Here is a 22,580-nt window from a genome sequence, read left to right as displayed (position 1 = left end):
TTCTGCCATGAGGCACAGGGAGCTGCCATTTCAAAAAAAGATATCCTAGTTATAGTGCTCAATCCAATGGATCCAGCAAGTCTGAATCCAATCCAAACTACAGCCACAGAAGTGCAAACAGAATGTCCAGTAAAAAAATAAATAAAGCAGTACAGTTCTTAGAATAAAACAGAACTTCCAGTAAATAAAACAGTACAATTCTTAAAGTAAAATAAACAATTAAGTGAACAGCAGTCACAAAGTGCAGGAAAAAAAAACAGTTTAAAAATAAATGCAGTGTCCGTGGCCATATTAGTAGGGCTTCAGATTTAGTGAGGGAAGGTAGATTAGTTGATGTCATTAGGAGAGTGGGTTGGTGGTCTTCAAATGCCTTTCTGTCTTTCATTAGGTAATGGATTCAATTGATTTAACATTATTATTTTTTATGCAAAGGCGATTCGCATCTTGGGCAATTCGTATATTCTTTGGGCAGCAAAAAGGGTTGCTGCTAGGAAGGATGGGAAAGAATTGGGTTTGCATCGATTTGACTGGGCAGTCAGGTGGCATGGTGTTGGAGGTCTTAAGTAGAATCAGCTTATGGATGAGGATGCATTTATACAGTTACAAAGGGGGTTTCTTTGAGTATTAGTGCACATTTGGCTGGTAATGACTTGGGAATAATTCCTACGAAGCAGCTGGTATATAGGATAAGGGAGAATTTAGTTATGTTGCAAGGGTTATATCCAAGCATGTGCACAGTACAATGTTTGTGCTGGACAAACACCACTAGTTTTATGACATTGGAGCAGGCTTGGAGGTTTATTAATTGTAGGTTGGTGCAGCAGTTGCTTGCTTTGGATATGCATATGATAAGACATAGAGATTTTGATGATAGGGAGATGGTCTGGTTTGGAACAGATGGAGTGCACCTGAATGAGTTTAGTTTCGATCTGTTTAATGTTCATTTAAGGTTATTTTTGAAAGGTTTAGTGAAAGCTTTTTCTTAAAGGAGGAGGAACAGCCTGTGTTCAGACTGGTGGGTGGAGAAGAGGGGCAGGCTTGTCCCTCTTCTGTTGTCCCTCTTGGTGTTGGGTGTTGATACAAGGAGTTTGGGTGATGAAAGCGAGCAGTAGGATGCTGCTTTGATTAATAAGAATAAGTGAGCAGTGGTATGGACGCTGCTTATTCTGGCAGGGTGAGTGGGGGTACACTGCCCTGATGTATGGTACATGGATTTTCATGTTGTGGTTACAAGGTTATCCATGTTATGATTAACATTTGAAATGATGCAATAAAGTTATGTTGGAAGTTAATAAAGGTTGTCAAATTTCATTTAGTGTGATGTGTTTTATTGAAAGAGACAAGTGAGGTTTGGGAATAAACTACTTTGTCCAGAGACATCCTCAGATAAAGGCTAGAGGGAATTCAATGGGGATGGGGTGGTTAGGAAGGCGATTAAGTTTAAGAAATAAAGGGAGTTTTGATTAGACTCTGCAAGGGAATAGTTAATTAATTAAAGGGGAGGTTTAGGGGGAAGTGAGGTAATTGTATGGCGGAACTTAGGTGTTTTATGTAAGTGTAACTGGGAATGGAAACTGTATTTAGGTGTGATCTTGCTACCTGCCCTCCCTGCCTATTCTTTTTTTTTATTTTGGTTGGTATGGTTATGGAGGTGGGTATTGTGTGGAGAAGAAGGGCAGGCTTGTCCCTCTTCTGTTGCCTCTCTTGGTGTTGGGTGTTGATACAAGGAGTTTGAGGGAAGAAAGTGAGTGGTAGGATGTTGCATTGATTAATAAGAAGTGACAGTGGTATGGGTGCTGCATATTCGGGCAGGGTGAGTGGGGGTACACTGCCCTGATGTATGGTCCAAGGATTTTCACGTTTTGGTTACAAGGTTATTCATGCTATGATTAAAATTTGAAATGATGCAATAAAGTTATGTTGAAGTTAATAAAGGTCATCAAATGTGATTTGGTGTGATGTGTTTTATTGTAGGGGACCAGGACAAACATCAGCAGTGAGGACAAAAAGTAAAGTTCTCCCAGATAGAAAGGGAAGTTTATTAAACTAAGTGCCATTTTGTGTTGCAGTAACTATACTATTTTGTAATGTCCATGACAACACAGACTGAACCTGCATCTGGTCTTGCATGATCACAGCTCTACCCCAGTATACAGATGTAAGTAAACATATAAATATCTCAGTTCTTCAGAGCTTAAATGACTCTTGATTAACACATTTTACATCCTGACAAATGTTATGGTGTATAGCATAAATTCTAACAGTTTCTTCACCATCACTGAGCACAATAACTGTTGGATTGAAATAGTACAGCTAGATATAATAGTGATGTCTTAGGCAAGCAGAACTAAAATAAAATGAAGCCACTACAGACGAAGGTGCTATATCAATAATATCTATACTTCAAAAGGAAAGCGGCAGTGTGTAATGGAAATGGAAGATAGCAATAATGATGATGATGTGAGGTCACATGACAATGGGATGGAGGCGGTGATGGAGCTAAACTCACCCCAGCCTCTTCTGCTGCCATGCTAGGTTCAGCAAGCACTTCATCCTGGGTAGGTTCACTGGGAGGCTCAGCAATAGCAGGTTCCTCAGGGGGTGCAGTGTCCACATCCATCTTTTAAGAAACAATGGAGCTCATATGAATACAAGTTCATAGCAAACTACAGTCTGTACAGGAACAGTTAAGGATTGGGTATATTAGTACCTTCTTTTTTTATTTGCAGATATTGACTTCATTAAACTGAATACTACAAGCAGAAGAGGATAAAAAATACAATCTGGCCAAATGTGAACTGTCAACCTTGTAACATTTACCTGTTAAAAAATAACATTGCACCATTTTACAGACAACAGAAAACATGGCATTAATCATGTGTTTCATATTTCCTAAACAGTATTTAGATCTCACTTGTTTTTAAAACATGCAACATTTTAAGTTGAGTAATCTGTGATTACTTATGGATGTAAATAGTGTGCTACGTTTAAACCCTTTCCACAAACAGCAGCATCTTCCTGTAACTCTATACAGCATTAATACTCAGAATGCTATAGTCACCATAAGTACCCTGCTTACAGTTTAGATATTCTGTTAGTATCATTTTGAAAATCCATGCTAGGAACTGGCACTGGTGCCACTGGATCCATGACGTACAGGGATGTAGCCCTGACTGAGACCCAGATGATCCAATAAGTGACTCAGGTACTGCAGGAGCTGGATGAGAGGGTTAGAAAGGAGAGGCAGCTTTTAGTTCGACAATGAAGAAGAGAGGGTGTAGCTTCTGGTTTTCCCCTGGCACTCCCTGGATGATGGTAGGGCTACAACTGCATGGATGACAACCATTCTTTTCAGCCCAGAAGGAAGCTAGAGATGAATGATGCTTTATGGTGTCATATGAATGATATCAAGCACTTGATAATAGGAAATATCAGAAAACTCCCTGGCACAGAAGTACAATGTATTGTAGACTAGTGCTGTCCAGTTGCTCTGCTCCATTTCTTGCTTTTTCTTTTCCAACCCATTAATTGCTGCAGTGGTCCCAGTCCATGGGGGTAGTACCAGAAAAACAAAGTCAGGACACACATAACACATGTCCACACATATTTACTCACAGATAAACACACAAAGGATAACACCATGATACTTACTTGTAACTGTGGTATTAGCTACAACCAGTCAGTAGGAGTGAATGGGTTAATGCTGTCACTTTGATGGCATTCATTTTTTATCCTTGTTGAAAAATTAACTTGGTACACTGATTCTTTGAATCTTTGTTCCATATTATTCCTTTGCTAGCATTATTTCTGGGTGAGACTACATGATGAATTTGCATTAGCCACTCCCTTCATTTGCATGCAGCTTTGGCAGCTAGAGCCACAAGTGCTGGCATACTACAGCCAGTGGCAGCATAAAATAATGGCATGGAGATTGGCCTCAAAATGACTTAGATTTTGCACAGTGAAGACTTTACTCATTGCAGGAAGCCTTTATGAATCCTAAGGCAGGTTTTACTTAATTTATTTATTTATTTACATTTGTTTACTGGGTAGTGTCTGACTGGACAAGTAACCTGTTTTCAGCAAAGACCTGGGGAGAAAAGCTCCAAAATCAAGATACAGGAAAATATAATAAAAATAAAATACAGAGAATGACAGTAGCAATTTATGTCATACCCTATTTCACTTTCGTGCCATGACATGAATAAACAAGTTTTTGTGGGTTCTGTTCAAGCAGCTTTATTACATACAAATACATTACTACTGTTGACTATTGTATACATTTAATGACTAAGATCATGCTTGCTCACTCCCTAGCTACTTCTACAAAATGGCACTAAGGTTGTGCACGTGTGCTGGTTACATACGTGCACATACAGCCTTGCATGCTTCTTAAAGATACAAGCACACATAATGTACACACTGATCTACATGCTCTCTCTTTGAGAAATAGACCATGCAATTGTTATGAGACTGTTTAGCATGCAGAAATCAGAGGTAATCCATAGACATGCATTATACAATATTAAACATGCAGGTATGGACGATCAAGTCCACATTGCTGCATGTTTCATGCTTGGTTTAGACACTTACCATATTGTGTGGCATAAAACTGTGAATTAGATTTAGAAACTGGGACACTTTATATAACATGGTTGACCTGTGGAATGTTCATATCACTTTCTGGAACAGAATCAAGACTTTTGAACATATTCTTGTCTGGAAACAGTGTCTGACTCATTCTTTGATTTAGAGTTTGCATCACAGTTACAATTTTGTGATTGCAATGATGATGATGGTTCTGGAACAGGAAGAAGATGTTTGAGATTCCTCCTATACTCCATTCCTTCAGAATTTACCAAGTAAGATCTTGGCTCAGCACAGATCCCTGTAATCTGTCTTATTTGATCAAATCCTTTTGTTGTCTGAATTTGTACCATCTCTCCTCCCCTCAACGGATGAAGTAATCTGCTTGATCGGTCATAACTAGATTTCTGGATATTATGCTTCTTAAACAATTCAGCCTTGATGGTTTTAATGTTTTTCGACTTAGGCTGCAAAAAACTTGAAGAAATAGGTAGCGTAGTTCTAGTTTGCCTAGAAAGTAGTCTCTAAGCAGGTGAGCCAAGAATATCATGACGGGGTATGTTTCTGAGATTAAGTAAATTCAAGAACATATCTGTATTGTCTCGGTTTGACCTTTCAAGTAATTGCGTTGCACTCTGCACTGCTCGTTCAGCTAGACCATTGGATTGAGGATATTCAGGACTACTAGTGATATGTACAAAGTCCCATTCTTTTGCAACTTTCTAAAACAACTGGCTAGTAAACTGAGTACCATTGTCAGAAAAAGTTTCTGTGGACTACCATGAACTGAGAAATGACGTTTCAACTTGGTAATAACACCATCTGAGGTTAAGTTAGGTAGATCGATCTCAAACCAATTTGAATAAGAGTCTAGAAAAACCAGATAGTGTTGATTGTTCCACTCAAAGATATCACTTGCTACAGTAGACCAAGGTAGTTCAGGAATTGGACTTAGCTGAAGCGGTTCTCTTTGCAAAAGTGATCTGGTAGTATTGCATACTGACCAAGTAGAAATAACTCTATCAATGTCTTTTGGTAATGAAGGCCAAAATACTAATTCTTGTGCTCTTCTCTTAGTGGATGTGGTTCCTGGTGACTACAGTGCAAAACTTGGATATATTCTTGTTGTAAGGAAGCAGGAACAACAATTTTAGGACCTTTGAAAATAATGCCATCTTCCATCAATATATCATCTCTGTAAGGAAAATACGCTTGCACCTGAGGTGATACACTAGATCGCTTTGATTGTCATCCGACATTAATATAGTGATTGAGCTTCTGTGAAATTGGATCAGTCTGATTATGATCTTTTAAATCATCAAGTCTAGTGGTGGAAAAATGATGCACTGACATCAAAATTCTGTTGCATTTCAGGGAGATCTGGATAAGGTATCAGTCAGATAAAGCAATTTACCTTTAGTGTAGACCAATTTGAAATTGTACTTTTGCAATTTGAGCATCATTCATTCTTTGTAATCTTGCTGGAGCAGAATGCATAGACTTCTTTAGAATAGTAACTAAAGGCTGATGATCAGTTTCAACCTGAATAGCTCAACCATAATCATGAAACTTGGAGTATGCAAATACTATTGACAACAGTTCTTTTTCAGCATACAGCATCTCTGTTTGTATTAGTTTTCTAAATGCACAGGCTACTGATCTGCCCTTTTGAAGTATACCTGCACCTAGACCAAATTTTGAAGCATCACAGGAAAGAATAACTGGTTTGTTCGCATCATAGTATTTTAACGTAGGTGGTGTGGCAATTTTCTGCTTAAGGTCTTCAAATGCCTTCTGGTGATGTTCTAACCATGACCATGCAACATTTTTATGTGTTAGTACTATTAAAGATGCTAACTCACTGAAGTCTGGTATGAATTTGCCTAAATAATTGATCATGCCCAGAAAATGCTGTAAACTTTGTACATTGTTTGGCGCTGACATCTCTAGAATAGCTGCTTGTTTGGTTGGGTCAGGTCTTAAACCTGTACTTGTAAGCAGATGTCCTATGTATGTAACTTCTGGAAGTCTAAATTTACACTTAAGAGGATTGAGCTTTATGTTCACTTTACGTGCTCTGTCTAGAACTTTCTTTAGGTTTCTGTCATGTTCTGCTTCACCATTGACTCCAACCAATAGATCATCTACTATTATGGCACGTGAATAACCCCAAAACATTTGCTCCATTGTGCACTGAAATACTTCACTTGCAGAATTTATTCCAAGTGGCATCCTTAGGAATCTGTATCTGACAAATGGAGTACCAAACGTAGTTAGAAATGAGGATTTGCGATCCAGAGTCACTTGCCAAAATGAACCCTTTGCATCCAAAACACAAAATGAACCCTTTGCATTCAAAACAGAGAATCCAGTGGCATTCGGTATTAGAGCTGCAGCCACTTCGATTATGCACATCAGATAATATGGTCTTTTTGCTTTGTTTAGATATCTTGAGTCAATGCATATTTTGATTTCGTCTGAGCCTCTTTTGTGAGTGGCTTCCATGGACGGCACCCATTCTGTTGGTTCTGTGTCTGGACAAATCACACCTTGCAGCACCATTTTATCCAACGGAGCTTTAACTTTATCTTGCATCACTACTGGAACTCTTCTTGCTGGTCTGATTACTGGAGTGACCTCTTGGTCCAACTTCATGGAATACACAACTGGAAGTTTGCCTAACGGTCATGGAAAACACCATATTCTGAGAAAATGGCTTTGGAGAAATTGGAAATCAGTACTGCACTCACATGATGAACTTCCTTAGCAAAATAAAGCAGATTCATTCTTAAACTTTCTTTGAGACCCAGTAAATATTGCACTGGCCCTTGGACTACATAGAAAAACAAGTTGTAACAGTTCTCGGCTAAATAACATGAAAATATCACTGAACCTTTGGTCTGAATTTCTTCACCTCCATAAGCAACAAGTCTTGCGCTACTGGTTACATTGAGCTGTTCATCAGTTCTCACTCTTGCAAATGTGTCTGCTTACATAAGATTACACTTTGCCCTGTGTCTGCTTTGAGCTCTGTGTATTTTCCACTAATCTGGACAGTACAAAATACTTCACTTTTTGTTAGTAAGTTCACTGCATCAACTTTTTCACCAAGCACTGATACACCATCTACAGAGAAAGCTGACTGCTTTGGCTCTACTTGATCAACTTGCTTCTTTGTGCGACCTTTCATTACAACTGTGTGAGGATTGCTTGATTTGCAAAACTTTTGGAAATTATTCCATTTTTTTACACTTGTGACATAGCTGACCATATGCTAAGCACTTCTCTCTTTTAGACTCCTGATTCGCACCACAATTGTGACAGTTGACAATAAAGCTAGATTTTGTTTTTTCTGATTTATGTTTACACTGCATTGAGATAGTGCTGAAGCTTACACCATTCTTAGAACTTTCTGGAAAGCTGTGTGCCTTCTTTGGAAACCCTGTAGCTGCCACGTGCTTAGGCCTGCTCTTGTTTGCCACGTGTTGCACACTATCTACATATGCCCTGGAACCAGATGAAACCATGCTCTTGTCACTAACTAGCATACTTGTGTGTTTTTCTGTCACCTCATGGATTTGACAAATCTCTATGGCCTTGTTCAGTGTTAAATCACTGTCACAAAGTAAAATCTTTCTCACAGCACTGTTAATACCACATACAAGCCTGTCCTTTATCAGCTCATCTTTTAAAATCACCAAACTAACACATTCTAGCTCTGTTTCTCAAGTCAGTTATATAAGCTGCAAATAGCAAATACAACTTAAAAAAACAAAAAAAAATAAAATATTAAAATACTACCAAGACCACCGATCCAAAAAGTAAGCAAATTTAATGAATGACTCTTGGAAGGCTGTGTAAGCCAAGGCGCTAAGTGTTTCATTAAATTCACTTACTTTTTGGATCGGTGGTCTTGGTGGTATTTTAATATAAGCTGCAAATGTTTCCCCTGGTTTCTGATCTCTTTTGTAAAACAAATGCCTCTCCAATGTAATATTCATCTGGGGGGGGGGCACATTTCTCTAAACTTGTGTTTCAAACAGTCAGGGTCTTCCCTTCATTCTACTTGTGCAACAATATGGTGGTCTGCACCTTCTCTTTCATACACTGCTGGTGCATACACAAATGAATGCTGTCTTTCTATGGCCTCTGACCCAGCTAGGTTTAGCAAAATAAATGCCATGGTGTGAGCATCTGTATCCACATAAGCTGCTTGTATGAAAATATTGTACTCTTGTTCAAATATTCTCCATTTCTATGCAATATTCTGATCAAACGCAAGCAGTAGGGGGTTTTGAAATCCATCTGCCATATTAACACATACCAGCGAAGAGGTATGCAAATAAGTATAAACATACACACATGCACATATGCCAGAATTAATGCCAATAATTGTCCAATGCCTTTGTACTCTGAACTTCCACCTTTGTTGGACTTTTTGGAATTTTGCGAATAAACAAACTCATAGTACTTTTGAATAACTGGACTTTGCAAAATAAACTTCTCAGGCTTTTTGATACTTTCAGAATTTTATCAGTAAAGGCAGAAATGCTAAAGTCATTTATCATCATTTGCTAAAGTAATTTATCATAATTTTAAGCAACAATCGAGAACTTTGCAATGCGACTGAGTATCTCATGAGCACTGTAATACTCTTGTAATGTTGTCTTTTGTAAGAAAAAACCTCTAATCAGTGTAAGAAACATGCCAAGTAACTGCACAATGCAAATAAATAAATCAATGTTGCCTTACTCTTTTTCTGCTTTATAGTTAATTGTTTCATCAAATACTTTTATATTAAACATTTTCTTTAGTCAACATTTCTTACTTTCTGCTTGTCTGATAATGTGGTTTGTGCCCTTGTAATGCCTTTTTATTGTCTTTCATATCATGTAAACAGTTCATGTTATTTCTCATTGCCTTTGTTTCATTCTGGCTATGTTTGTGCTCCATTCTCTCGGTTTTACCTTCAGTGTCGTCTTTGTACCTCATGGCTCCAAATATTTTTCTCTCTTCGATCCTGGTTCTGATACCATGTCGCTTTTGTGTTAAGACATGAATAAACAAATCTTCATTGGTTCTCTTCAAGCATCTTTATTACTACTGCTGACTATTGACTCTAACTTAAGTAACTTTATACAATTAATGACTAAGATCATGCTTGCTCACTCCCTAGCTGCTTCTACAAAATAGCACTAAGACTGTGCATGTGTGCGGGTTATATACGTGCACATACAGCCTCGCATGCTTCTTAAAGATACAAGCACACACACTTTACACTCTGATCTACACCCTATATGAATAAAATTTGCTAAATATTACAAATAAGGAACAATTTAGAAATAGTAGTCTACAGATTCATGGATGACTGAGTATAAAACTTGAAGCTGTCACGGAGCATGCAAAAGACGCATAAAATACACAATATATCATAGTATGTTTACAGAGTAATAACTGCAATATTGAAGGTATTTAAATCTATCAGTGAGTAAACAATCATTGCAACAATGTAATTAGAAATAGCTTGAGCAGTATAAAGGGGAAATGAAATGAGAAGAGAAAGTACTAGGAGAAAAGAATTATCAAGGAGAACTGTAGGGGCAGAACCAGTTACTTTTAAGATGTTATTTTATTTTTATTTTGAAAGAAGAATAGCAGGGAGTGCTTTGTATGTTTAAAGGGGGAGCATTCCAGGACATAGGTATTCTGTTAGAGGTGAGGGCATCACCATGGTAATTATGAGACTGGGTCATTTTCAGGGGTGGCCTATCAGAAGACCTAAGGAACCTGCTGTTGGCATGTAGTTTTAAATATATGTTTATGCTAATAGTTTAAAAAGCACAGAACAATAAAATAAGCCCACTTTGATCCATATTTGCAAATAATTTATACATGCGGGACTACAGATCTGTGAGTTTTTCATACAGCTAAAGCCAAAAACACAAAATAGCAAATCTCTGTAGCAAAATTTTACAACTGCACCAACATGGATGAGATTACGTTAACAACTGATACAAGGAAAATGGCCTCAATCTAAATGTGAAAATTGTAGTATAGTTCATTTTGGTAATAAGACATTTCTACATCATACAGTATAGCTGCCCACCCCTCTAATCAGACACTGTTGTAAAATATGTATGTATTCTTGTTGGTAAGCTTATCTTTTGATCATGAATCTGTACCAGTTTGTAAAGCCTAACATCTGATGCATCTAAACTCCCAAGGCATCGACTCAAGAGCTAAAGTCTTAATTCCCCTTTAGTCTTCTCTCATCTGACACATTTTTGAACATAATGCCTCTTCTGGGATGCAACTGTCTAAGTATATCAGTCAACATGACAGACTTCCACATTTCCTTACTAAAAAGGTCAGTGGACTCAAGACCCTCAAAAACATAAACAGACTGGCAGCCCTGTCTCCGTACAGAATCCTCTGTGATGATCTGTGATGACCTGTATTTAAACATTTGATCCATGAAATGTATCACCCTCCATGGCTTCCAGTTTCTTCACAAAGCAAATAGATCCTCAAATACCTGGTTAAAGGACCTAAAACTTCATCAACAGATGAAAGAGACATGTTGGCATTACAGATTCATATCCCAGTGTATCCTCCACCTCTGGAACAAACTTTCACTGCATGTTAAGTCCTTGTGAAATCAAGATAAACGTAGATAATTGGATGGGCAGCCTCAAGGTTTCTTCAGCTATTTTCCTTCCTTGAGGCTTATTGGCTAGGCTGATTGCTACTACTTTTATATGAACCCATAAACCTATTAGTTTTCAGGGAATTCTGATTCTGACAATTAGTATATCAACAACAATTCCAAGTTTTTTTATTATTATTCTATACAACAGCAGTACTGCAGTAAGTACAATGGGCTATCTATTACATTTTTGGATAAATAAGAAATCTTATTTCACTACCTGCTACACTGCGCAGTTTTCTGCATAAAAGTAAAATAAATGGCACATTATAGTATTGCCATTCATCTGAAGTGTAATTTCTATGTGTGTGTGTTTACACGTGTGTAGTGTGTTCAAGTGTGTAACTTTTTATATACGTCTATGAAGTTGTTCACTTAAAACAAATTTTTCTCATATGCTTACTGTACTAGTTGGGCACTTTACTACTTTGGTTTCTGGACAAACCATTGCTGAAATGTATGCATTTGTTAATTTAATGTGGGACTTCAGCAGTTATCACAGTTACCTTGTCAAAGATGTCACTGTGCCATAAAAGAACAAAACAAAATTGGAACAAACTCTGGAAAACTTGAGTAACTCACCATAGTGTCAAATAGGTTCTGATTGTACTGTGAGGTAGCCGGAGCTGTGGCTGTTTCTGGCTGCAGTAAGGACAGAAAATGAAACACAAACAATCACCAATATCCTGCTTACAGATTACAAAATATTCTTGTGATAAAGATCTGTTTAGCTGAAAAAACTTTCCATTTTATATCTAGCTTTATAATATCTTTGTATGGTTGATTTTACCTGTGTAAATCCATTGAGTGCATTCTCAGTCACCTAAAAATGAAAACGCATTTATGTTATCTTCTGTTACCCTTCTTCTTATGCATTTAAAATTAAAGTAAAATTTAATAAACAAGGACTTGGAATAGTATACAATAGCTTTTACATAAAGCCATATAAATAAATTAACTTTTGTTTATAAATAAATGAAATAAAAAAATGGATGTATGTTAACTCAAGAAGTACTTTTTCTTTCTCAAGTAATAATATAAGGACTGAAAAAAAACAAAAAAAAAAAAACAATGGAAACTTTCTAGAGGTTTATATTGCTTTTACAACCCTGTGATATTTATATCTTCATAATGAACTATACTTAAGTATTATTTTAAATAAAATTTCTAACAGACTCATAGAGGTTTATGAAGTGGGAAAGAGTGGTATCATATATAAAACAAGGATTTTAGGTACAGCTGAAGGAATGGTTTTCTAAATACTATACACTGGGGCAAGTACCTCTTCTTTGTCAGCATCTACTTCCTGGTACAATAATCCATATCTGCGATTAGAAATCTCATCTTCAGATAAATCTGAGCTGTTGGTCTCATTGTCTTTTGGGCTGGATGAACTCTCGAAGCTAGTATTTCTGGAGTTCTCCATCTGAAACCGTGTATGTATATTGGGTAAATCCTTTCCTGGTTCTGTACTGCTAACACCCTCTAGATCTTCAGCTGACCCCTCCTGCATATTTGTTTCCTGATTCTTAAGGCTTTGAACTACACTAACATTTTCATGATGGGATCCAGCATATCTGATGTCTTGAGTGAAATAAGGGATATCATTTTTGCTAACACCTGAGCATAGATTTTCCAGATTACTTTCTTTTTTGCTATACTGTTGTGCAAAAGACTGCCAATAATCAATACCATTGTTTTGGCTTTCAAATGGAGTTGGACCACCCCACAAATCACCAGCATTAGGGTCCCAACTTTCTGGCCATATCTGACTTGAAGCATCTCCCCAAGGGTCATATATATAGTCATCAGTAAAACAAATCTTATGATTTTTATCACTCAGTTTTTCTATACTCTGTACATAAAATCCTTCAGCTTTATCTAAATACAGCATATTCTCACATGGCAGAGGTGAATTATTTGACTCATGGTCAAGGGTGGCTTCTTCTGCAAGTTGTTCACATTCTATTTGATATGTACTGGGTGGCTCATCTGTATGGTAATCACAATAATCTCCTTCCTGCCTAACATTCTCCTGTGAAGCAGCCTCTAATAAATTATTCTTAATGTGTATAAGTTCATCTCCAGAGTGGATTGACATACCATCTGGATGTGGAATGCCCTCACATCCTGCACCAAATACACTTTCTACTGCTGTCACTGTTTCATTACCAGTAATTTGTTCTCCATATTCTGTACTGAATTTATCTCCTGCAACAATGTGATAATCTTCTATGACAATACTGCCTTTCAGTTCTACTGTCTCTTCAGAAACTACTTCTGTATCACATATGCAATGAATGAAACTGGTGTCTAACTCCAATCTCATGTTAACATCAATGTTTTTGGTATTGATACAGTTATAACTTTCCCAAGTCTTCCTGTCAGCTCTATCTGTCTTCCTTACATCCCCCATGCTGCCTGTGATTTCAGACTCTTGTTTTCTCAAGCTGTTCTTATGGTTATCAGTTATAATCTGCATACAGTCCAAATGTTCATCTGAAAGCCTCTCTGCAAGTTCTTCCCCAGTACCAACAGTAGATTCACTGTTTCTCATTTGGTTAGCATCTGTTAGTCTAATTTCCAGTTCATGTCTTCTTTCAAAGGCATGCTGGGTTTCAAGTGTGTTGTCATTGATTCTTTGGGGGAATGTCTCTTCCTTTACCTCTCCTTCTTCTTCTGTTTGGTTGCTGGTTTCCATGGGTCTGTCTTCAACACTCTTTTCATCATCATCATGTTCTTTTTGTGAAGTCACCTCCCATTTTTTTTCAACGTAAGGTTGAAGGTTCTCCTCTTGATCACCACCAGGAGTCCAGCACCTCGTGAGCATCTGATCAACGGTGTCATCCAGTGTCTGTGGTACCTCAGTGGTAGACTGTCGTTCTTCAAAAGCATCATCTACACAGGCTTCCTGGTTGACACTGGCAGTGCTAATGTCTATGCCCCAGCTTAGAGACCCTAGGCCAGACTCTGATCTGGTAATATCTTCTGAGGAAACAGAACATGTGCTCTCATCCATGGCCAAGTTACAGAGGGAAAGATTTACTGAAGAATCAGGCTTTAAATGAACAGAAAAAAATGATGACTTCATGAGGAAATGGAAAAGTACACATAATACTTTAAATCTGCAACTTAGTAAATAAGGAAAATATATGGCAAAATGATTGCAAATTAAAATGTTTAAAAAAAAACTTTGCTTGATAAAATGTGTTTGCTTGAAAATGAACAGTCTAGGCTATGTGAATGTTGTCATGCCATGAGCAAATTATGTTAAGAAAATCTTAAGAAATTACTTACAGGTTGCACCACTTCAGGACTTGTCTGTTAAGGAAACACAGATAACAAATGACAAATAAGTCCAAACTATTCCATCAAAAACTAATGCAATTTTAAATTATTGAGCAGACACCAAGAATATCTTTCAGTTTTTTGCAGTTTACACTCTCAAGTTTTAAGAGATCTCAAAACAAATTAACTTAAAGTTTACAAATGCATATTAACTATGCATTATCATTTTTGAGTTTTCATTACAGCTAAGGGGAAATCCAAGACAGCTATGACTTCATATTTCAAAGCTAATTTTTAGGCACATTCATATTTCAAAACTCATTTTTGGGCACATAGGCCAGGATTAAGGAATGGGAGAGTTGCATGTGGTACGGCTCAAGCAAAAAGGTGTCTTTTAATATAATCATGGGGACCAGGAATTCAAGGGCACATTACCTGCAATGAAAAATTGACCTCATTTTGTCTAATCTGCATGTTTCTGAAACACTCAGTGATTACCTTAAGTGCTACCAATCCTTTTACTGTGACAATCACCACCAGTGGCTCATACATCACATTTGTGCAGATACCCATCACCCCCCCCCACACACACACACACACACGCACACACACACACACACACACTCACACATATATATCCCCATACCTCCCAAATACCCTGAATTAACAAAATGTTGATTGTGTAGTCTCTTATAATCTCCATGTTAGTCACCATTAATACCAGACATTAGGGGGCTACACAATTTATTCTTAAGTTGTTCTATTAACGTTTTAAGTGTTTTAAAGCAATATTGAAACAGTGTCTCTTATGTCTAGTGCCCCACAATCCATATTATAGCCACTGTTCATTAGTTTGAGGAGATTTGAGAGGTATGGAATCCCCTACCACCACACAGGCACACATTCACACACACACATACACACACACACACACACACACACACACACACACACACACACACACACACACACACACACACACACACACATGCACACATGCACACATGCACACACACACACACACACACACACACACACACACACACACACACACACACACACATACACACACGCACACGCATACACACACACATATACGGTTTACTATGGTTTGTGCGAATGACATTCTGTCGGCAGCACTGCTGCCAAAAATTAGAATGTCGTGTACAAAACATAAATGGATGGGATAGTCGAACACACTTATGCGAATGTTGTAGTGCATTTGCACAAGTGTATTTGACTATCTGCACGGAGATCACAGTACAGTGGGGATTGGAAATTCATCCATATCCCCACTGTAGTGCGATCTCGGAGTTAGAATATATTAGTAGGGGGGGTGGGGGGTGCAGGGGGGCTTGCCCCCCTGCAAAAACGTGATTTGTCATATAGGACTCTGATTTACATCAGCTCCTATACAGTTATCACGTGATGGTTTCGGCCACAATGTCGACTCAAATGTGTCGATCATTTGGGTTGACATTGTGGCAGGTCGGAATGTGTGTTTTCAGGTTTACTATTCGTTGTTTCGAATGGCAAATGTTTTGCTGTTCAAACAAACAATAGTAAACCCACATACACACGCACACACACACACACACACACACACACACACACACACACACACACACACACACACACACACACACACACACACATACATACATGCATACATAAATACATACATACATACACCCTCACTGGTACATCAGGCACACTCCCTCAGTTGATAACATTCATGCACACAATCACCCATATAAACAGGTGCGCGCGCACAAACACACACACACACACACACACACACACACACACACACACACACACACACACACACACACACACACACACATACCAACACCCACATACAGCCATACACATGCACAAACTCCCCAACACTACTTGTGTACTAAATCCCCAGCATTTACCTTTAATATGCTCTCACTAATTGAAAGAAATAAATGAATGAAAGCTTTTGGCCATGTTAATTAGTAAGACCAGTAGTGGTGATTTACAGTGGTTCTTTGAATTGCTCGGCTGTGTAAATCAATTATCATACGCATTTCTGGGAATGAGTACATAACTCATCATATGCTTCTCCCATGGAGTGCCTCATTTACATTTGCTGTAAGCCAGAGAGACAGTCTAGTGCAGTTATGCACCTCATTGAGTTAAAACACTGTAGTAGGCTGTCTCTGAATCAGAAATGACTACCGCTAATGACAAAGGGGGCTTAACACTGGCAGTAAATTTTCTGATTGCATGGATACCATTTAGTTCCTGCTATAATTGAGCTAATAATAATCATTTCTAAAGCGATCCATGCCAATGTCCTAATTTAATGTATTATGATATTAGCACAGGAAATTAGTTAATCAAATTAATTACTAGAGTCATGTGTCTATAAAACTAAACACATTACAAAACAAATGTGCCAAACAAATTTACGACTGAAAGTAAAACAAACAGCAATGAAGGAAAAAGTAATAGTTTGAAATTCAGGTCCCCATTATCAACACCATTATGAGCTGGTGTTGATAATGAGGGCACTGAATATACATATTAGGACAGACAGAACAAGATATGAGGACTTAATGGGTCCATATAGGTGGACAACAGGAATAAAGAAGGAGACAACATTCTATACTTTTCTTGGCAAATGTGTTGATGTTGGCCGACACGTGGTTTGACAAGAGAGACAGTCACAAGACCACATACAAGAGTGGCAAACATGCAACTCAGATGGATTTTCTCCTAGTAAGGTAAAGGCACTAGGTAGACTCAGCAAATGCAAAGTCATCCTCAGTGAAAAAGTAAGATCTTAGCATAAACCAATGGTTGCCACAATCAGCTGTGGTCAGAGATGGCTCTAAGGTCAACAAAGACTAGGCTGAAGCATTATTACAACAGCAAACGGCCCATTCCAAATTGTAGGCAGTATACAGGTATCGAACTCCTATCTCATTACATGACAGTTCTGCAGAAGGTGACTGATGATGAATATGCAGAGTAGTAGAAAGTAAGATGGGAGATGAGCAGTTCAAATACAGATTTGCTGATCTTTGCTGAATTTTTTATTTCTGTTCTAAGGCATTTGGCACAGCATTTTTTCAGGGAGTTTGTTGAGAGCTCATTCCAGGGTAGTAAAACTGGTCTAACAGCTTCTGTTTTATCTGACTGCCTCAAAGTGTGGCTTTGAAAGGATCTTTTATCTTGCTGGTATAAAAATATTACCTTTGTGTGAATTTCTGCTAATCTTGCTTGAAGTTCCATTGTGCCTGACTGAGAGTGTTTCTTAATCTGGAATTACAGAGTTGACTGACAGAAGTATATTTTTTGCACTTTAACTGTTCAGTATTTCTTATCAGTACTGCACAGTTTTTATTTATTTGCTTAACAGTACTTCTACTGCACTATTTTTATTTATTTGTTTGACTGAATTGTTTTCTTTTCTGTGTCTGCATTTATACATTTGCTGATCTCTGGTTGATTTTTTTATTTTCTCCCACCCTCTCACCCAACTGCTGTTGTGTTCTTAAAGTTGGTGGCTTTTGCTGTTGCTTGCCTGCACTGTAAATTTGATCTGGGACACTCCTCCTAGTCACTTCTCATTAGCTTATTCTACCTAATACAGAGATGATTCGGGAAGGCCAAACCCTTAGTTCCTTAACCTTGAATTATCTTCTGTTCCTCCTCTCTCCCCTTCCACTTACAAAAATAAAAAAACACTTTATTCAGCTGCTTTTACTATATTTGTGTTTCCTCCTCCTACTCTATTACTTCATCTTGCTTTTTCTGCTACTTGCTGCTGCTTGTTTTCTAACGTGCTCAATTGCATATTTTCTGTTGCATTTATTACTGCTTGTTTATAGCCTGCTTAAATTGTGAGTGTTAGTCTAAGCGTCTTAGTTTAAGCGTCTTAGTTTTGGTTTAAGCACTCGGGCTTTAAGCCTACCCCTTAGCTCTCCCTGGCCTTTCTCCCTCAGATTCTGCCAAATATGGATGGACAGTTTCATACAGTTTCTCCTGCCAGTCTGGTTGACATGGGCATCCTGAGACAGTGCAGCAACTGCCTCATGTAAACAGACAACTATCTACTACTACCACCCAGGAACACAATTTGCAAGAGATGCAATTATATTAGTAACCTAGAGTCTATGCTCTCTCCCTCACATACCAGTATGTCTGGCACTGCGAAAGCTGTCAACACAATCACTACACCTCAAACAAAAATGTACTCAAACAAAGGAGACCTCCGAGGCAAAAACACACATGATCTCCACAACCCTCCACACTGCATACCATGCATAGTTCACACACCTGTGTCTCACACCTTCTAAAGCTTAACCATAAACCTAACATATTAGTTCACAGGAGACTCCATTGTGAGACACACAGATGTGCCTCTCAACAGGCTGGATAAGGAGAAAGTCACGGCTAGTTGTCTGTCATGGGCCAGAATCAGCCATAACACATACGCACTCAAGTCTCACAACAACAGGTACTGTTATGACTATGTCATAGTCCATACTGGTGTGAATGACTTGAGATGTACCTCCCTGGACTATATGAAGAGAGACATGACTGAACTCACTGAATATGTATCCCAAAGCGGGTATGTCCGTAGCCTTAAGCCTCATTCTACCATCACCCAGAATGATGCCTCAATACAAACAGAAAATGATTGACTTTAACAACTGGCTTAGTTTCTGGTGTCAATCTAGGGGGTTTCAGAACCTGACAGCCTGGGAAGATATGATTGACAGACCATGATGCTTTGCAAGAGATGGCCTGCATCTGTTTAACTTGGGCTTCAGGCTTCTGGCAAAGGCTCTAGCCTCCCCATAGTGCCTTTTTTAGAAAAAGTGATGAGGTTAAAATTATCAACATAAAAATTTCAACAAAATGCAAATTAAAGGTCATGCTGCTAAATGCTAGAAGTGTAAAGATGAAACTGCACTAATTGCAAGCACTCTTAACCCTAGAAAATGCTGACATCTGCGCAGTCACACAAACCTGGTTTAAAGCTGCAGAGAGCACCCCACCTTACCTGGTTACTCATCCTATCATACATTCAGACCCCAAACTGTGGGTAGTAAAGCCAAAGGAGGTGGAGTTTCAATATATATCAAAGAAAAACACACCATCAGGCTGGCCAAATGGTATGATGCACAGGAGACACTCCAGGTGCAGTTAACCATTGAAAAGACCCCTATACAAATCATAGCTAGTTACCAGCCCCCAAACCTGAATCAAGATGCCCAATCCACTTGTCTGGACCTCTTCAAATACATCAGAATTCAACCCTTTACCCTGAACCTGGGTGTCTGTAACTACCCAAACTTAGACTGGAAGAACTACTCATGCCAGAACACAAATGCCCAGAGATTCCTCGATTCTGTCACTGCAAATGCTTTGGAACAGCTAGTTGATATTCCCACAAGAGATGATAATATCTTGAACTTGGTATTAACCAACATGAGTAACCACTGCAGCATCCCTACAGCATCATCATCCCTGGTATTGAAGTCACCATCTCCCCCAACCCCCCTCTAGCTAGGATCAAACAAAAAAAACTTATCGAAAGCTGATTAAAGCCTCCTGAGGGATGGTATAAGCAGCTTCACAGCCCCCCCCCCTCTGTAGGAAATGGCACCAGTATCCAAAATTATACCAAAGCACTATATGAGCATTTCCATAGATGCATGGAATCAGTAATACCCAACAGGACTAAATCATCCCCCGCAAGGAAGAGTAAACCTGTCTGGTGGGCATATGCAATAAATAAAGTATATAACAAAAGGAAAAAAATTCCTGTCCACGACCAAGAAGGACCAGGTGCCCAATTGGAAGCAATCTCTCTTTAAAATAAACAGCAAATAAAAGCACTAGTGAAATCCTCCAAAACAAACTTCCAGTCCAAATTAGCCACATCTACTAGAGACAATCATAAGGCCTTCTTCACATATGTCCACAGTCTCAAAGGAAACACCCAGATCTGTTCAGAACTGGTGGTGAAGCATACCACATATACAAATGCCGTAGATATAGCAAACTTGCTAGCTGACAGACTCAGCAAAAACTTCACCCCTCTGTCCTCCCCATCAGTAAATCAGGACATTTCCAGTACCTGTCCCCTTCTGTTTATATCTAGGGAACAGGTCATCACTGCTCTCTCAAAGGCAAAAAGTACAGCCTCCATGGGACCCAATAACATCCCAGGCTGCATCCTACATGAACTCAGGCAGTAACCTGCAGTACCATTAGGTGCCTTATTCAATCAAAGCCTGAGTACTGGCTTTGTCCCATGTGAGTGGAGGACAGCCACTGTCATCCCTTGCACACAGGTGGAACATCCACAGATCCAGGAAATTATAGACCCATCAGCCTAACTAACCTGATCTGCAAGGGCATGGAACAGATTATCACGGACCTCATTAATAAGGACATTGGCAACCTCCAAACACTCACTCCCACACAGTTTGGCTTCATCAAGGGGAGGTCATGTCTGTTAAATTTAGTTGACTTCTTTGAGACAGTCAACAAAGCCATGGATGAGGGGAAGATGGTGCACACCACCTACCTTGACTTGGCTAAAGCCTTCAACACTATTCTTCACTCGGGCATAATAGCTAAACTCACTGAACTAGGCATCAATCCATATGTTACCAGATGGGTAGCTAACTGGCTCATTGATAGAACTCACCTAATCAAAACAGGGGAAACCACCTCAAGCAGTAGAACCATAATGAGCTCCATACCCCAGGGTTCGGCCTTCGGGCCTCTGTTATTTGGGATATACTTTTCTGAGGCACCGGACAAAACTATGACTGACCTGATTTGCAGATGATTGCAAGCTGGGTGCTCTCATCAGTTCCCTTAGTGATGTGGACATCCTCCAAGAGGGTCTCACCCAAACAAATGACTGGTGCTAGAAACATGGCCTCAAGCTGAAAACCAAAAAATGCATCATCATCCCCTTTGGGGAGAGTCATATTCCCACAAATTATCACATTAATAAGAATGTCCTAAGCACAAAATCAGTCGTAAGGGATTTGGGCACCCAGGTTGATAGCAACCTGACTTTTGACCACCATGTTGCTTCCATTGTACGGAAAGGCTTCTACATGTCTCACCTCATAAGTAAGGGTATTTCATCCAGGAACAAAGAGGTCATAACATCCCTGTACTCTTCCCTTATATGGCCCATTATTGAGTGTAATCCCTCGTTCGGCATGTACCTTACAAAGCAAATGCAGTAGCTGGAAAGACTATAGATGTTCCACACCAGGAGAATCCAGGGCCTCACAAATCTACCATACACAGATAGGCTAAAAGGCCTATCCCTCTGCTCAGTTTTATACAGAGTCCTCAGAGGTGACCTCTGTCTGGCATACAAAGTGATCTTGGACCCTGCCTCGATGGGACTGTTACACATCCACAAGTCAAGCTCCACTTGAGAAACCCGCACGCTCGGCCTCAACCTGGTCTGTGACATCAGTAGGACTTGGTGGGACAGATTTGTGTCCCGAGACTCCCCCATTTGTGGAATAGACTTTCTCTCCACATCAAGCAGAGTACCTCTTGACACTTTTTAAGCGCAATCTGGATAACTGGATGGGAAACAGAAAATACATCCCTGACACTCCACCTGTGTCACTGTTGGATTGGGACAGCAGGTGCTGACTTGTCTAAACATGGGCTAAACTCTTGGCTAAGCTTATAATGACCTCACAGCCAATAGCCTAGTAACTTTCTATGATCCTATGATCCTATAATCAGGATGCAGCACAAGTGACCCAATGATTGCAGTGAGACAGTTGTGCTTAAACTAGAGATGAGTAAAGAGGGCATTCCTAGACTTGGAAAAAGAATATGGCAAGGTGCAAAAAAGCTGATTTAGACAGTCCTCTGATAGTGGATCAAAGTTCTGGAAACACTGGCAGAATTATAGCAAGCATTGTACAAGGACTCAATGACTTAAGTATAAACAGTGTTCAGACTC

At 39.0% G+C, this 22,580-nt stretch overlaps 1 protein-coding gene across 1 annotated transcript in view; it reads right to left on the bottom strand.

Annotated features, from left to right (window-relative positions):
* AMPH (amphiphysin) overlaps nucleotides 1-22,580 on the bottom strand; it is a 1,643,383-nt gene that overhangs the window by 199,742 nt on the left and 1,421,061 nt on the right. The window contains exons 14-17 of the mRNA XM_044064832.1: nucleotides 14,591-14,614; nucleotides 12,084-12,116; nucleotides 11,876-11,935; nucleotides 2,510-2,620 (exon numbers count right to left, since the gene is read on the bottom strand). Coding sequence (XP_043920767.1) covers nucleotides 2,510-2,620; nucleotides 11,876-11,935; nucleotides 12,084-12,116; nucleotides 14,591-14,614 — 228 coding nt within the window. The remainder of the gene's footprint in view (nucleotides 1-2,509; nucleotides 2,621-11,875; nucleotides 11,936-12,083; nucleotides 12,117-14,590; nucleotides 14,615-22,580) is intronic.

The sequence above is a fragment of the Protopterus annectens genome, chromosome 3.part0, assembly GCF_019279795.1.
Source record: "Protopterus annectens isolate FY-2018-M chromosome 3.part0, PAN1.0, whole genome shotgun sequence".
Classification (NCBI taxonomy): domain Eukaryota; kingdom Metazoa; phylum Chordata; order Ceratodontiformes; family Protopteridae; genus Protopterus; species Protopterus annectens.
This window is presented reverse-complemented; position numbering and strand designations above follow the sequence as displayed.